Source organism: Lissotriton helveticus, chromosome 3_1, assembly GCF_964261635.1.
Source record: "Lissotriton helveticus chromosome 3_1, aLisHel1.1, whole genome shotgun sequence".
NCBI lineage: Eukaryota > Metazoa > Chordata > Amphibia > Caudata > Salamandridae > Lissotriton > Lissotriton helveticus.
Window position 1 is genome coordinate 1522748921 of NC_136061.1, and position 17402 is coordinate 1522766322.

The 17402-nt window shown below is 49.0% G+C and overlaps 1 protein-coding gene across 2 annotated transcripts in view; it reads left to right on the forward strand.

Annotated features, from left to right (window-relative positions):
• Positions 1–17402, forward strand: part of NECTIN1 (nectin cell adhesion molecule 1) — a 484094-nt gene that overhangs the window by 106272 nt on the left and 360420 nt on the right. For both annotated transcript variants that reach the window (XM_078682172.1, XM_078682171.1), the window contains exon 5: positions 809–960. In XM_078682172.1, the coding sequence (XP_078538298.1) occupies positions 809–960 (152 nt within the window). The remainder of the gene's footprint in view (positions 1–808; positions 961–17402) is intronic.

Genomic DNA, 17402 nt, shown 5'->3' on the forward strand with positions numbered 1-17402 from the left:
TCTACAAATGGCGGAGACAGTCTCCACTGCCATAGGTATAGCTATCATTAGTGAAGCTTGGGCCCAAAGCTTTTGGGGGCTCTGTTTGCCACAAGGACGTGCACTCTTTTACAACCGAGTCCAATTTCCCAGCTTGCATTAACGCCATTGGCGCTGTTGCTACTCCCTTGCCACAGTCACCTACAAAATATGAGTTAAACTTGTTTTCATATAAGCTCTGGATGGGCCCACCTAGCACCATTCAATGCTGGTGAAGAAGCGTCCCTATAGTGAAGTGTGTTGCCTCGAGAGGGTAAAGAGTTCCATCATTATAAAGAAGTAATCTGAAGCAGTGACAGCATCAGCTAATAGTTAGAGTAGAGGAACACAGAAGATTATATGAATTTGCTATCAAAGATTGCTGTGTTCAGAGCCTACTAGTTTTAGGTTTGTAGGTACTACACGGGAGTATTACTGGTAGTTGTTCTATAAACTCCACCACTCTCGCTCTCTCTAGTGTGTGCATATCGGAACTGGCAGTGGTAGGGCCGCTTGATGGTAGAACATGGGTTGGGGCCAACATCTCAGTTCATCCATGCTTCAGCGCTGGGTGCCTGAAGGTCATTGCGCTCTGCTACTAGGGACCTCTATGCGGCGTGAACAAGCGACACCGGGGTGGGAAGCACGGACATGTACTCAGCTGTTTACTCCACCCTGCTCCTTACTCTTGAAACAAAGTAGATGGTTTACCGGACTAGTTCCTCCTCTTACATCACAGCCCGGTAACATATTAATTGTCAATGCTGATGAGACCCTCCTATCCCTGCAGGATCAACGGCACCATTCCTGAAAATGTGGAGATCCAGAACACAACTCTATTCTTCAAGGGACCCGTCACCTACAGCCTGGCGGGGACATACGAGTGCGAGGTGGCCAACGCCATTGGGACGCGCTCCTGGTTGGTGGAAGTGAATGTTACTGGTAAGTGCACATACCTCGTATTCTTCAAAATTACGAGTTGATCCAAAATGTGTCTACTGCTTTCTGATTTTTTTAATTCTTTGCGTTTTTGGATTTGCAAACTTTTGGGAACCGCGGGCACCCTTAATCTTTGAAAATCTCCTATACTTTGGGTTCCGCAACAGCTCTCTCAGCACGTGCTCAATCTCTTGTGTGCTAACTTGGAGGTGGTTTGTTTCCTGCTGGCTTAGGTGTACCCTTTTGATTTTAACTTTCTTCTGCTCGCTCGAAGCCTCTCTTGCTGATCGCTTGCCCTCTTTGCCTGATACGCTCTTTTTTTTAACACCAACAAGCTTGAATGGTACGAATCGGGCTGGTGTGAGGGAGCGGGGGTGCTCCACATAGGGACGCATTGGTGTGTGAAGTGTGTCAATGACCTGGAGAGGATCCAAAATGGAGTTCAGGGCGAGGGCTGGAGAAGCTTCAGGCCTGTGATGATGTAATGTTCTGTATTGTCCTGTGGCGGTTCTCAGGGACAGCGCTAACGTGATTTCCCACGGTGGCGCTTACACTGGGTTTGCATGCCTAATCCCAGGTTTTGCAGTACAGCCACTTTGCTTTTCTTCCAAATACTGAGTGAGACAGGGTTGGGTCGTTTCATTAATCATGTGCAGAAAGCATCAATTTGAAATACAGGTTAGGGCGGAAAAGGAAACAGGTTGTTCCTTTTGTTAAAGAGTGGGACATATTAATGTGCAATTGTGTGACCCGGAAGTGCCATCCTGATCATACAATAGCTTGTAGAAGGAAGTGTTACAGTGACTTTGTAAGCTATATTGAGATGGCTTTGAGCAGCAAACGTATCATTGGAAATTACACAACGAAATGCTAGGCTACTTAGGGAGCGACATGGGTTTTTATGGTGTGTAAAGTTGCAACTTTTTTTTGCAACCTTCATTAAGAATTATGGAAAACTTTCCAAAGGTTGCTACGTTTTTTGCTTTGCCACTTTTGCATCGAAATCATGTCTTTGCGACAATTTCGCTCACATATTTCCTTATTTGATGCTAAAAATTGTTCTGCAAAAGATGCACTTTGCTGAAAACAGTTCATTTTCTTCTCCCACACAACGTTTTATTGTGCACCCCTGCACAGTAAAGCACCATAAAAGGTAAACATGCAAAGAGAAACTCTTCGAACATTTCCAAGATTGCTGGGTTTGATTAGAGAGCTACATATCTTGCAATGTAGAGAAAATTGTCTTATATTGCACAGAAAAAGAGGCCAAGGTGGTGCATGTATGTCAGTAATGTTTGCAAAAGGGAAAAATAATGAACTTTGCAAAATGTTGTTTTCTAAAAATAAATGCGTTTAGAATTGCGCAGCTTGAAACTATTATAGATTTCTATGCTGTGACTAATCCTGCAATCTAGGAATTGTGGGAGAAATAACACCTTCAGTATTTCAATTTTAAAATTCCTGAGTGTTAATCATTAGCTTGGCTGTAATGACAGTTGTAGGTGTATTTGCATATTTTTTCATGAATTGTCACGATAATTTTGCAAATGTATGCTTTTAAAGCAAACTGTGATTGCTCCTATCGAGTGTGACCATTTTTTTCACATGAAGATATATCTCGCGTACAAATGTCACTAAAGAAACTGGCAGGTGACGGGTTTGAGCAGAAAATGCCTCGGAGTATGACCTTTTCTGTGTGAGCCAGTTTTCTACAGGTGGAAATGAATGCAAAATTTAGAAAAATTTGCAAATATAACAAGGTTTTAGCAGTGTAATTTTAACTTGGCCCCTTTACGCTGTTTTGTCAACTAGTATTGCACAACTACGCCATTGCTGGCATTAGGTTGTTAAATTCCGCTATCAGGTTCATGATCATGAGTGTCATTGAGAAGATCAAAAATGTTTATCGTTCGCTGATATGAATGGTTCAAATTATTTATTTAGATTTGGAGACTCTACAGTTTAGGTTGAATGAGAAAGACTACATACAAAAGTAATAACTGTGGGTCTCAGAAAACTCAAAAGGCTCTATATTCAAAACATGTCCGGTCCACTACATGACACGTTAGGACGCACCACTACATGGTATGGATACCCATCAGTTACGTATTTTGGATCGCCCATTGGTCATCATTTGGGCCAATGTCACCAAGTGGTACGTCCACACTGTGCCATCAGTGCACACAGAAATTAGTAACTGAATAAGCAGTGCACAAAGAATAATATGTGATAGTGAATTTAAAAATTGGATAGTGGGTGCAGAATATACTTTAATCAGGCGCAGTCCACTTCCAAAATTAAAAAGAACAAAAGTGCAAAATATCAGTGGGTTGAACAAATATCTACTGCATGTATGGTAAGGTCGACATGTTTCTGCAGTTACCGATACTATTTGTATCGCCTGCTTCCTCAGGACCAAATTTATATTTTGCTACTGCTTAAAACAAGTGCGTGTGTGCATAATAAACAAAAATCATACGATATCACCTGACACGGTATTCTCATAGCTCCTGATTAGTAGAAGCTAGAATGTGAGAAACCGGCGCCACACCTCGCCTGGCCACAGCTCAGGAAGAATGGGGGCACCGCTCTCTCCGTCGATACCCCTAATCTGGCATCTGTGCTGTACGGGGAAGCAGGCGATACAAATAGTATCGGTAACTGCAGAAACATGTCGACCTTACCATACATGCAGTAGATATTTGTTCAACCCACTGATATTTTGCACTTTTGTTCTTTTTAATTTTGGAAGTGGACTGCGCCTGATTAAAGTATATTCTGCACCCACTATCCAATTTTTAAATTCACTATCACATATTATTCTTTGTGCACTGCTTATTCAGTTACTAATTTCTGTGTGCACTGATGGCACAGTGTGGACGTACCACTTGGTGAGATTGGCCCAAATGATGACCAATGGGCGATCCAAAATACGTAACTGATGGGTATCCATACCATGTAGTGGTGGGTCCTAACGTGTCAAGTGGACCGGACATGTTTTGAATATAGAGCCTTTTGAGTTTTCTGAGACCCACAGTTAATACTTTTGTATGTAGTGCTTTGTAAGGGATTATAACTGTGTTCAGGTCTGTAAATATTTCCCTTGGACCCTATTCCCCCTGTCTGTATTATGAATGAGAAAGACTTCAATGGTTAGTCCATTTGTAGTATCTAATTCTTTTGTCATTGACGAAAACACAGAAAGCACCATTGGAATTTTTGCCTCAGGTGTCACCAGTGGTCTTCGTGGATAGACTTTCACGAAGAGTGTAATATGTGTATTCCCCGAGGTCACAACTTCTCTAGGAGGAAGGCTTGGAAGAGTTTCACAATGAAGACCTAAAAATGGATGGAAGTGCACTTGGAATTCTAAACAAGCATTTGCAATGCAATTGGTCTCACATTTACGTGAGTTTGAACTATTGGCATTGTAAATGACAATGCCTTTTTAAAATTTTGGTTTTTAAAACATACATAAAAGGCATTGTCATTTACAATGCCAATAGCTTAAACTTGCGTAAATGCGAGACTTATTGCATTGCAAATGCTTGTTAGGACTTGTGCCCTGGCTCCCCTGCACGATATGCTGAAGGGGCCCACTAAGTATGGGTAAGCCTCAGTACCCACTCCCCTCCCCGTACCGCGGGGGCCTTTGTTACGCCCTTCCGTCCATGGATCCGACTCTGCTCTCATGAGAAACTTGCGTTTTCGTGAACTTCTCCGGTGGGTATAAGGTTAAGCGGACAATATATTCAGTCAGATAGCAGAGGAAAACTTGTGAATGGTGCTGATGGCGGAGTCTCAAGGAAGGGGTTGGCATTCAGGTTTTCTAGTGTGTCACACTGGGCACAAGACAGTGGAAGGGAGTGCTGCTAACCGGAGAGCTGAAGCTTGTGGTCCGAAAGGCATCGCTAGCGCAGGAATCGAAACATGGGACTCTTTGTTCCGTTTGTCTACAGTTACCTTAGAATTCTTGGGTTTTAATCTCTACATGGGAACCTCTAAAATGACGCAAGAGGAGATATATTCCCTAAAAACAAAACTGTGCGGACAGCTTTTGAGGAGAAAAGCAAAGTAGGAAAAGAGAGACGCATGCATTCCTCGTGACAGCCTGCATAGTGCACCAACTCCCGTCAGCCAAGCAGCGCTTGATAAAGGGGCTTAGACCTCGCAGAAGCTGATGGTGTCTAGTCCTCTCTGAGGTTGCTTGCTGATGAATAAACGACACAAAGGGAAAGGAGGAAGTGCCTCGTCTGTTTTGATTGCTGTCGGGATAATCAGTAAACGGGCAGCTACAAGAGGAACTCTGGGAGTCCGCGCTGGCTTGAAGTCTCCCAGTAGTGAATATTGCTTGTCCGGGTGATTGTAGTGAGGGGCGAACACTTTCAGGGTAATGATGGGTAATAAAAAATATACACTTTAGAGTGCATAGTGCTGCAGCACCGTGGTGCCCATCAGTGTCCATTTCCCAAAAAGTGCGTGCTTACCGACTAATGAAGGAGACCGTGTAACGCCGCAAGTAGAAGATCCAGTCCGGATGGGCCGTCCCAAAAGGAGAAAGGGCGATAACAAGGAGGGACTAAGAAGCCTCCTGTTCAATCGAAAGCCAGCATTTAGCATGGAGGATGATGCCAGCCAATCAAAAAGATGGACGGGGCTTAAACGCCACTTCTGAAATGCCCAGATTACAAGAAGCCTCGCAGAGCGAGCAGCGCAAACTGCAAATGAGGTCTGTGAGACATGAAAACTGTATCATTGTTTTCTTAGCGACACCACTCAAATCCCAGCAGTAGCGGTCGTCGAACATTACCAGCCAAGATCTGTACAAGTTAATTTCAGTTCCTTGAAACAAGCCTTGCAATCTCAAAGATCGTCCCTTTGAGGATGAAGAGAAGATGTAGAGACCTGGTCAATTTGCCTTAAACCATGAGCAAGTTTACATGCCGATACATGTGACCACTTTTTGGGGTGAGATGGACGGTATTCCTCAAGGCCATATTTAGAGTTTGATGGACGGGATACTCCATTAAAAATGTGGTTGATGTCCAATCTGCCATATTGCAAGTGCATTGTAGCTTACAGGACTTGGTGGACGAGAGCGCTACCATATTTTGAAGGTTTATCACACTGGCCAAACTCAAAAAATGCCTTAGACAATGTGTGTTACAGACCATAATAGAAATTGAAAAACCTAAAAACACAAAAGCCAATCAAGACTCGCAATCAAGACTCGCCACCTCTCCTACTGGAGGAAGACCAATCTCTATAGAGGCATCACAGGCAGAGACAAGTTGAGGATTAATCACAGTTAAATCCTTTCACAAAGAAGCCTGGCACACTAAGACGACAACATTCCAAGATGTCAACCTGCTGCTGCAAGTGGGGGGGTTCATCATATCCACACACGTAAAGGATGAGGACTTCTCCGTACTGATACCCCTGAAACTCAGGAAATACTTGTGCTTTATGGTTGGTGTCCAACCTTGTCAATTATTTGATCACTTACTACAAAGCTAGTTATGAGGATATTTGCCAATTTCCTTCCAGAATTGGAGTCTTCCATTTCTATAACATGGCAAGCGGTTTGTGTTGGGGGCATTATTTTCAGTGATCTCAATACGGTATTAACATGATAGTCCAACTCCCAGCCACTTCACCGAGACCCAGCCTTGTTCCCAAACAAAAAGGTATCATTTTGGGGGCAGAAACTGAAAAATTGATGAAGTGAGTTTGGTTCCTCTCCCCTGACAGGTTCACAGCTTCGTGCAAGGCCAGTCTGATGGTGGCCGCTAAAGGATGACTTGATGCAGGACTGCCTCACGGGTACCTTTGTAGGAGACTGAATGTCTAGGCCCAAACTAGATCGCAAAGAGGATGAGAGAGACATTCACCCCAAACATGGTAGCCCTCAGTTAGGTCACTAAGGAATTATTAGACCTACAGTGACTAACGAGGGGCAGCCAATGAACGGATTGTCTCTAGAGAAAACTGTCTCTTGTTGTCCCTCTGTCAGTAGAGGTCACTGCAAAGGATAGGGACTGTATTTGGCCTTCTGTCACTAGACACTCTAACAACTGTCTCTGGAAAGATGGGCTAAGAATGGAGAGACAGCCTCAATGGACCGACTTTCTGGCAGCGAGAGAGCTTATTTAAAGAGATAAGCCATCGGTTAGTGGAGAGGGGCAATCAGAAACTGGAGAGTGGCTGTCTCTGGACGGGGACTCCCTCTGACGTTTTCGATCGTCGACCACTTATACGAGATGAGACCTCTGACAACTGAAGAAAGGGTGTCTCTTGAAGGGATCGACCGATAAATACTTGATGGGAGAGACTCTTGCTTAACGGAGAGACTGCCGATGACTGAGAGAGACTGTTTCTGAAGGGATAGGCTTCCAGTGACTGGAGAGAGAAACTGTCTCTGAAGAGACAGGCTGTCAGTGAATGGAGAGGGATTGTTTCTACAGGGATATGGTATTTCAGTCATGGCAGAGATTCCGTCTGTGAAGGGTTGGACCGAGGATAGACAGCCTCGGATGCGATAGACCTCTGATTATATGAGAAAAGCTCTCTCAGAATCAATATACAGGGTGTCAAGGGAACGAGGCTGTCTCTGAAGGATGGACCGTCGATCAAAGTAGAGAGGCTGTCCCTGAAGGAATGTCCTAACAGGTCACAGGGGTGAGGCTCTTTCTGGAGCGATGGATCATTGGTCACTGGAGAGAGGCTGTCTCTAAAATATAGACCTGTTTCTAGCGAGAGAATCACTATGAAGGAGTGACCTCTAGGTATGGGGGGTGGGGGTAGCTGGCTCTGGCAGAATCTGTCGTCACTCATTGAAGAAAGACTGATTCCGACTTCGACTCTCTTCTGACTCGTTAATATTTGAATATTTTACTCGAAAGCCGTTAATATTTCAGTAGTGGGAGTCTGTTCAAACATCCCGGGGTGGGGCGATGGAGGCCGAGGGGGTAGTTCTTAAAGCTCATGTGAGGCAGATTAAACAGCCTCGTGCAGTGACTCAGTGAGGTGAATTTAGATCGCGCGTATTAACGCTTGAGAAATCTCGAAGCGTGGGGGGTGGCGGAGGAGGTATTGGGGGGTCGCCTCTGCAGAATGTGGCATGGCGCTGGCACCTCGCATCTCGGCGCTGGGCAGCCTGGCCCGCGAGCGCCGGTGAGTCACGCACTGCGCCCTGTGCTCACGATCGCACAGATTGTTTAGTTGACGGGCCAGCCTTTGTTTTTGCAACCTATTCCATGTGCTTTGCAGCCCTTTCCAGTAATTCCGTCTCCTCCTGGCGAGGCCTGCCAGGACAGAAGGTTGTTTCGCTTGCGCGGAGGAAATGTGGCGCAATCGCGACCAGATGTCGACAATGTGTGGATTTTGTGGAGGTACTGTGAGAGGGGGCGTGTATGGTGAGACACAAGGCCCGACGAGGGCAGACAGGCCGCGCGGGCAGCAAGACAGACGCCATGCGTAGGCAGCTCAGCGAAAGCGCTACATGCAGCGCTGTGTGCCCTGAGAGTAACAGTTGAGGGAGAGGGCTCCATCCGTCATTTGTGCTGAGCTCAGCGTCTCCCTCCGAATGTGTTGGAGCGGGCACACGGGCTCACTGTGTTTGTGCTGGTCTAAGAGTCTCCTTCAGTCTGTGGTGGTGACAGGGCTCACTTAGTCTCTTCTTGAGTACCGTGTTACCTCACTGTGGTGTTGAGAGGGTCTTCCTCATACTGTGCTTGGGGCGTGTCAAACAGAAGGATTCCCTCACTCTGCTGGTACCGGTGAGAGGGTCTCCCTCTCCCTGCTGGTGCCCGAGCCCCTCTCCGTTTGTGCTCGTGAAGGGTCTCCCTCACTCTGCTGGTGCCAGAGCCCCTCTCCGTTTGTGCTCGTGAAGGGTCTCCCTCACTCTGCTGGTGCCTGAGCCGTGAAGGGTCTCCCTCACTCTGCTGGTGCCAGAGCCCCTCTCCGTTTGTGCTCGTGAAGGGTCTCCCTCACTCTGCTGGTGCCAGAGCCCCTCTCCGTTTGTGCTCGTGAAGGGTCTCCCTCACTCTGCTGGTCCCAGAGCCCCTCTCCGTTTGTGCTTGTGAAGGGTCTCCCTCACTCTGCTGGTCCCAGAGCCCCTTTCCGTTTGTGCTCGTGAAGGGTCTCCCTCACTCTGCTGGTGCCAAAGCCCCTCTCCGTTTGTGCTCGTGAAGGGTCTCCCTCACTCTGCTGGTGCCAGAGCCCCTCTCCGTTTGTGCTCGTGAAGGGTCTCCCTCACTCTGCTGGTCCCAGAGCCCCTCTCCGTTTGTGCTTGTGAAGGGTCTCCCTCACTCTGCTGGTCCCAGAGCCCCTCTCTGTTTGTGCTTGTGAAGGGTCTCCCTCACTCTGCTGGTGCCAGAGCCCCTCTCCGTTTGTGCTCGTGAAGGGTCTCACTCACTCAGCTGGTGCCAGAGCCCCTCTCTGTTTGTGCTCGTGAAGGGTCTCCCTCACTCTGCTGGTGCCAGAGCCCCTCTCCATTTGTGCTCGTGTAGGGTCTCCCTCACTCTGCTGGTGCCAGAGCCGTGAAGGGTCTCCCTCACTCTGCTGGTCCCAGAGCCCCTCTCCGTTTGTGCTCGTGAAGGGTCTCCCTCACTCTGCTAGTGCCAGAGCCCCTCGCCGTTTGTGCTCGTGAAGGGTCTCCCTCACTCTGCTGGTGCCAGAGCCGTGAAGGGTCTCCCTCACTCTGCTGGTCCCAGAGCCCCTCTCCGTTTGTGCTCGTGAAGGGTCTCCCTCAATCTGCTGGTGCCAGAGCCCCTCTCCATTTGTGCTCGTGTAGGGTCTCCCTCACTTTGCTGGTGCCAGAGCCGTGAAGGGTCTCCCTCACTCTGCTGGTGCCAGAGCCCCTCTCCGTTTGTGCTCGTGAAGGGTCTCCCTCACTCTGCTGGTGCCAAAGCCCCTCTCCGTTTGTGCTCGTGAAGGGTCTCCCTCACTCTGCTGGTGCCAGAGCCGTGAAGGGTCTCCCTCACTCTGCTGGTGCCAGAGCCCCTCTCCGTTTGTGTTCGTGAAGGGTCTCCCTCACTCTGCTGGTGCCAGAGCCCCTCTCCATTTGTGCTCGTGTAGGGTCTCCCTCACTCTGCTGGTGCCAGAGCCGTGAAGGGTCTCCCTCACTCTGCTGGTCCCAGAGCCCCTCTCCGTTTGTGTTCGTGAAGGGTCTCCCTCACTCTGCTGGTGCCAGAGCCCCTCTCCGTTTGTGTTCGTGAAGGGTCTCCCTCACTCTGCTGGTGCCAGAGCCCCTCTCCGTTTGTGTTCATGAAGGGTCTCCCTCACTCTGCTGGTGCCAGAGCCGTGAAGGGTCTCCCTCACTCTGCTGGTCCCAGAGCCCCTCTCCGTTTGTGTTCGTGAAGGGTCTCCCTCACTCTGCTGGTGCCAAAGCCCCTCTCCGTTTGTGCTCGTGAAGGGTCTCCCTCACTCTGCTGGTGCCAAAGCCCCTCTCCGTTTGTGCTCATGAAGGGTCTCCCTCACTCTGCTGGTCCCAGAGCCCCTCTCCGTTTGTGTTCGTGAAGGGTCTCCCTCACTCTGCTGGTGCCAGAGCCCCTCTCCATTTGTGCTCGTGAAGGGTCTCCCTCACTCTGCTGGTGCCAGAGCCGTGAAGGGTCTCCCTCACTCTGCTGGTCCCAGAGCCCCTCTCCGTTTGTGCTCGTGAAGGGTCTCCCTCACTCTGCTGGTGCCAGAGCCCCTCTCCATTTGTGCTCGTGAAGGGTCTCCCTCACTCTGCTGGTCCCAGAGCCCCTCTCCGTTTGTGCTCGTGAAGGGTCTCCCTCACTCTGCTGGTACCAGAGCCCCTCTCCATTTGTGCTCGTGAAGGGTCTCCCTCACTCTGCTGGTGCCAGAGCCCCTCTCCGTTTGTGCTCGTGAAGGGTCTCCCTCACTCTGCTGGTGCCAGAGCCGTGAAGGGTCTCCCTCACTCTGCTGGTCCCAGAGCCCCTCTCCGTTTGTGCTCGTGAAGGGTCTCCCTCACTCTGCTGGTACCAGAGCCCCTCTCCGTTTGTGCTCGTGAAGGGTCTCCCTCACTCTGCTGGTGCCAGAGCCCCTCTCCGTTTGTGCTCGTGAAGGGTCTCCCTCACTCTGCTGGTGCCAGAGCCCCTTTCCGTTTGTGCTCGTGAAGGGTCTCCCTCACTCTGCTGGTGCCAGAGCCCCTCTCCGTTTGTGTTCGTGAAGGGTCTCCCTCACTCTGCTGGTCCCAGAGCCCCTCTCCGTTTGTGCTCATGAAGGGTCTCCCTCACTCTGCTGGTGCCAGAGCCCCTCTCCGTTTGTGCTCGTGAAGGGTCTCCCTCACTCTGCTGGTGCCAGAGCCCCTCTCCGTTTCTGTTCGTGAAGGGTCTCCCTCACTCTGCTGGTCCCAGAGCCCCTCTCCGTTTGTGCTCGTGAAGGGTCTCCCTCACTCTGCTGGTCCCAGAGCCCCTCTCCGTTTGTGCTCGTGAAGGGTCTCCCTCACTCTGCTGGTACCAGAGCCCCTCTCCGTTTGTACTCGTGAAGGGTCTCCCTCACTCTGCTGGTGCCAGAGCCCCTCTCCATTTGTGCTCGTGTAGGGTCTCCCTCACTCTGCTGGTGCCAGAGCCGTGAAGGGTCTCCCTCACTCTGCTGGTGCCAGAGCCGTGAAGGGTCTCCCTCACTCTGCTGGTCCCAGAGCCCCTCTCCGTTTGTGCTCGTGAAGGGTCTCCCTCACTCTGCTGGTGCCAGAGTCCCTCCGTCTGTGTTGCTGAGAGAGTCTCCCTGCACGCACTGTATTGCACAGTTTTTCATAGCGGTTCCTATCTCTATTCGAGACTCTCAATTGCTTGCCTACTCGGGCAGCACGCTACTCCATGTAGGGCGTGTGTGTGCCCTTGGCCCGGTTCCATAGCGCCATCCAGCGCTGATGGGGGCTTTTAGCAGCTGCTGCCCTGGAAAGCAAAGTCTGGCTCAGGGACAGCGGCCGGGCTCAGCGGCCAAGCTGTGAATGGGAGAGAGGTGCCATCTATACCCAAAGCTGACATGGGGCTGCGGCGGGAGACCGTGAAGGCCAGGACGTAAACACCAAGGCAGGGCTGGAGACGCAGAGACCGGATATGCACCTGCTTGGCGCCCATGCCCGCAGGACACGGCCTGAGATATACACAGCGCTGGGCAGGACCCCTGCCGCAGACTCGCGGGTCGGAGGATACATTCTGCCCACCCGCAGCTGGATAAGACGCATGTGGGAGCGCAAGGGGCGGGGAGTGGCACAAGGCTACCATGGGCCCTAATGCAAGGTGAGGAAATGGCAGCCACAGTCCCCAGCTGGATATCAAAAGACTGTTCTGATTGGTGTACAGCGACCCCTCCCCCCCACACACACATCTCTCGACCCAGTTCCACTCCTGCTGTACCATTGGCTCCCTGCGCCCGAGCCTAAGCAGGAGACCCGGGGGAGCGAGGGGAGCAGATGCGTGCCTCCATTGGTGCAGGAGGTGCAGTGCACCGGGCCCAGAGACCTGAGGGACCCATTGAGCCCGGATTATTGTTGTCATTTATAATTGAAAGAGCAGAGAGGGCCAATTCCCTTCCGTGTACTAGGGCTTTTGACGCACTGGCTACGCTGCTGACAGGCAGGTCGACAAGCAGGGCGCCTAGGGCTGTGGGGGGGCCACGGGCTGGAGGAAAACTGCGGTACCGGCCGTACAGCCAGAGCTGGGCGGGGGCGGAGAGCTGCATCAGACTCGGGGTTGGCCTGATGGAGACCTGTACAGGACCTGCGTCTGCGTAAGAAGCATGGAGGGGACAAACTGCACGAGAGGGGGCCTGCGAAACACCCGAGGCAAGGCAAGATGCCCTGGGCGAACAAGCAAACATAGGGGATGTTGGGCTAAGGCGCGTCCTCGCGGAAACTTATGTCTTTCATCCGTGTGTACACAGTAATCCCGGATGCGTGCATGTGGCCATCTTATTTACAATCGGAGCAGAAAGCGTTTCCACCTCTAAGCTGTCTGTGGGCGGCACTAAGTCACATGACAGGTCTGACTGCAGTCTCCGCAGAGAGGTCAAAGACTGAATGGGCATGGAACACGATCAGGCAACCATCATGTGGGATTCGGTGAGGTGATAACGTATCTGTAGTGTTCCAGGGCAAGGTGGAGGTATTTTGTCTTCGTTGTACTTGGGCCATAGGCAGTGCTTGAAATGGAAACATGAAAGTGCAGGTACCCAGAACCTGAGTACCTGCTTTCTTCTGAGAAGTGACGGTACTCTCCAAGTGAAAGTATTCTACCTCTGCTGACAAGTGCAGGGACTCTTCTCTCTCAAAATGAAGAAGTGCAAGTACAGTACAGGGCGGGTCCATTTACTGCACTGGCTCTGGGGCTGTACCATCTGGGGGCTCCGTAGGTCAGATCGTACCAATAGCGCTGGTGTGTGTTCTGGGGTCCAAGTCTTGAGACAGGACATACTTCCTGAGGTCAGACTGGAGACAGACGCTTTAGGGAGACGCTAAACGATTGAGTTTGAGTCCTGAAACCCATCTAACATGTGATGTTTTTCACGTGGACGGACTGAGGGGGGAGGGGGCTGTCTTGCTCTCTCTCCTGACTCAGACCCCTTTACACATGAACTGTGCTGAGCAGGGGGGCGCAGGGGCTCATGAACCACGCGGGTGGTCCTTGGAGAGAGCGCTCCAGGCACCAGCCCCCCTTTTGCTCTGCACGTGGTAGCACCCGAGCCATCTCCGGTGACCCGTGAGTGACTGGAGAAAGGACTAAGCGGCTTTGGAAGAGAACAGCACTGCCCTCCCGACGGGGACCATCCAGTGAATGGTGAGAGGAGGAGGGCGCATTGAGAGGCAGGGGGACAAGCCAAACCAAGACAATTTTTTGTGTGTGTAAAAGGCCGCTTTATTGAAACAGGTGCATATCACGATGTCCAACCTAGGCAACGACCTTACAAACTAAAACCTCACTATACATAAATTAACTGATCCCCCGTTTCCCCCGCCCCTACGATTCCCATTTCAAATCCCCCACCCTACCGATAACATAATAACATTACATAACAACCACATTACACAGTATTGCATTTACATATCCTGCCCTCCAAAGAAACCCAAACCCCTACCTGTCTTTCTGCAACTGTAACTACCAAACATATAGTCTAAACTTAGCCTACCTGCCTACCCTTTCCCTGCTCAAAAACTTCCCACAGTTAACTAAAAACTTCTGCCAATCTTGGCCAACTTTTTACAACCCCGCCTGCACCTATTCCAAGCGACAATTATACAAAAATTCTCAAACCCCTTATGCACCTGTCCCCTCAAAACCTAACCTAAAACCAAATAGCTGAAACCCCCAACTTGACACCCCATAAAAGCCAAATTATAGGGTGGGTGGGAGGGACTAAAAATGCTAAACTGCCTCAAATGCTCCTGTTGGGTGGAGGGTTTTTGGGGCACCTTAATTTGAACCGGGGTCCTTAGTCTAAAATGAGGAAATACACGTGTGTGTGAGACAGGAATTGAATCAAGAGTTTAAACAATTTATTTGAACTTAAAACGTAAGGCAATAATGATTAAATATACTTGTTTAAAGGGCAAAATACAATAGTCTTAGCAAAGACCAAATGTCAAAGGTACATTTTGAATTAGAGAGCAAAAATATGCAATTGCAAATAGGCTCAAAATCAGTAATGCAAAGAGCGAAATGCTTTTAAAAAAATGCAAGAAAGAATATGCAATCTTAAAAGAATGTCATACAATCTTAAACAAGAATCTCTAACCGGGAACCCTCTATCCGTGACTCACAAACACAGTGGAAGAGTGGTCCGTTGAGTGGACTGTGGGCACCTCTTTTATATCGTTTAATAAGGAAGTGCTTGACCACAGTTCCATCTCATGTCAGGTGTCTAACGTCAGTCATACCCACAATTTGTACATTATCATGAATAATGTCCATCACTTCGCAAAATCTTTATAGAAAAGCGGAAGACTAGAAAGTTTACACGTCATATTCTCACGCCATGTGCTTGACTTAAGTTGCTTAAAGCTAGTAGAAAAAATGATAATATAAAGAAATCAAGATATCACAACTGACCAACACCACACCGCCCCCATGTGTTCCTCTTAGCTACAGATGTTCCCTGTTCTTGTGGTTGATACGTTCCGTGTTCTTGTGGTTTTGATATATTTCAATAGATGTGAGAACAGAAGTGCACGCTGGATGCAACAAGGGAGTGGAGGCTTGGGGGAGCTGGGGCTTTGCTGAGATGTCTTATGATTTTAGTCAGAGAGGCGCAGGGCCTGCTGTCTTCAGAAAAAGAGTTACGATACGTAGGTCAATTTAACAAATTCCTTCATGCTGGCTGGTGGAGCCATATGGGGTCTCATGCTTCAGGTGTGGACAGATGTGGGTAGGAATAGGCTAAGGCATTTATATGGTAAAACTGGACCCTGCTTCATTCCCAGCCACCAGATCACCAAACCTAAAATGATGACTGGGAGTGCGCCAGAGCCCCAATTAATTCCTATTGGGCTACAAAATGAATTGGGCAACCATTGGGCTATTCCCCATGTAGCCCAATGCACAAAATGGCCGGTACAAGCCAGCCCCTCCCAATCTGCCAGGGGCAGACCTCACTGTGTTCAGTTGCCCACAAAACCCCCCTTGAGAGGGAAGGGGGAGAGGTGCCAAGAGGGAGTAGAGTGTTTTTCTCTCTGCCATCTAGAACCCCTATCCCTTTCTCTCCTTCACTCTGTGTTAATCTCCTCTCGACTACATTTGCGCGCTCATTGTCCCTTTTTCTTCTCTTCCTTCTTCCCTGTCCTAGTTCCTCCCTATGCCAGTTCCCTCTCCGCTCTTGCTTCTTCCTAGTCTTGCGCTCTCGCCTGCTTTTGCTCCGACCCCCCTCGATACCCTACATTCTTCCTTTCTTATTTTCTTTCCTTAAGCCCTCCCCAGTTATTTCCTGCACTCTCACTCACTCATGTACTTTTGCGCACTCCTTCATTCTTATCTTCTTTTCTCTTGGGCCCCCCTCTTCTTGCTTTATCTCACATGCTTACTCTCTCTTGTTCATACTCTCAAAAATACTATGTATCAGTCTTTTCATGACACCTTTCGTTTTTCAGTATGATAAGTTATCTCACTTCCTCGCCTACTCTCACACCTTCACTATCTAGCTTTTGCTGCATAAGAGACATAGCTGGAGAAAGCTAGATAGTGAAGGTGAGACAGGAAGTACTTCCTGAGGTCAGATTGGAGGCAGGCGATTTAGGTAGACGCTAAACGGCGATGTATCCGAGTCCAGAAACCCATCAAACATGTGATGTTCACGAGTGGACAGACTGGGGGGAGAGGGGGCAGTCCTGCTCTCACCATAGTGCATAAGTTATGCACTGTATCCACTACTACTTTTTCACTTTTGCCATACTTCCCATGTTCTCTGTTAATATTCTCTCCCTCTTGCCTTCAATCCCCTTCCCTCATGCTGACGTTGTTTTTCTTATACCCTGTCTCTGATTATCGTAATGTCTAGTACTTATTTGCGCTAACTTTTCTGCACTGCCTTGTGGTCTTCCAAACACTCCCTTGCACTCTAGTTCTTATTTTCTTTTGTAGTTCTCACTATTTTTCTTGGGTTGCCGTCACACCTCTCCTTTTCTTTCTCACACCTTCAGTTCAGCAATCTACCTGGAGCTTTTTTTTATTCTCTTGACTTGATTCTCTCACACTCTTTCTCTCTCTCTCTAACCTAAAAATGCCCCTCTTGTATTTTCTCTACGTCACTCTCTTGTGATCTGTCTTTCATTCTTTCTTTCTTTCTCTCTCTCTCTGCCTCTCTATTTCTCTCTGCCTTCCTTTCTCTCACACTCTCCCTCCCTCCCTCTTTCTCTTTCTCTGTCTCCCTCCCTCTTTCTCTCTCAATCCTCCTCTCTCTTTCCTATCCCTTATTATCATTTACATATATCCTTTTCCTCTATAAGCACATAAAAGTTCAGGATAGTTACTCCATGTAGGAAGGACTCTATCTAAAATGATAAAAAAGAGCAGCAAGGGCTGTTAAGACACTAATGTGTTCTTGGTTTAAATGACAATGGTGTTCCTTATTTGGGTCCCAAAAATCCATGTTTTGCCAGACCCCTTCCTTATCCGCACACCCCTTGAATTATTCTTTCTGGAAGTAGCCCAGTGACTTTTGGTTGCAGTAGGTGGTGATCAAGATTGTGCTCCCCATCAGAGTGTTATGATTTGTTGTCATGAGAACATGGGGTTTACATCCAAAAGTACAAAAGGGGTACCAGTACGTTGTCTTTGCCTAATATTTCGTTGTATCTTCATTCCATCTTCGACCTTATTGTACAAGATCAAATGGCAGTCAAAAAGAGTGGACTGTCACTAGCAGAACGGCATTTCCACCTACAGGAAGCATAGTCACATCAGGTCAACAGAACCCCCCGCCCCCGACATACCCAACATCCCGCAAAT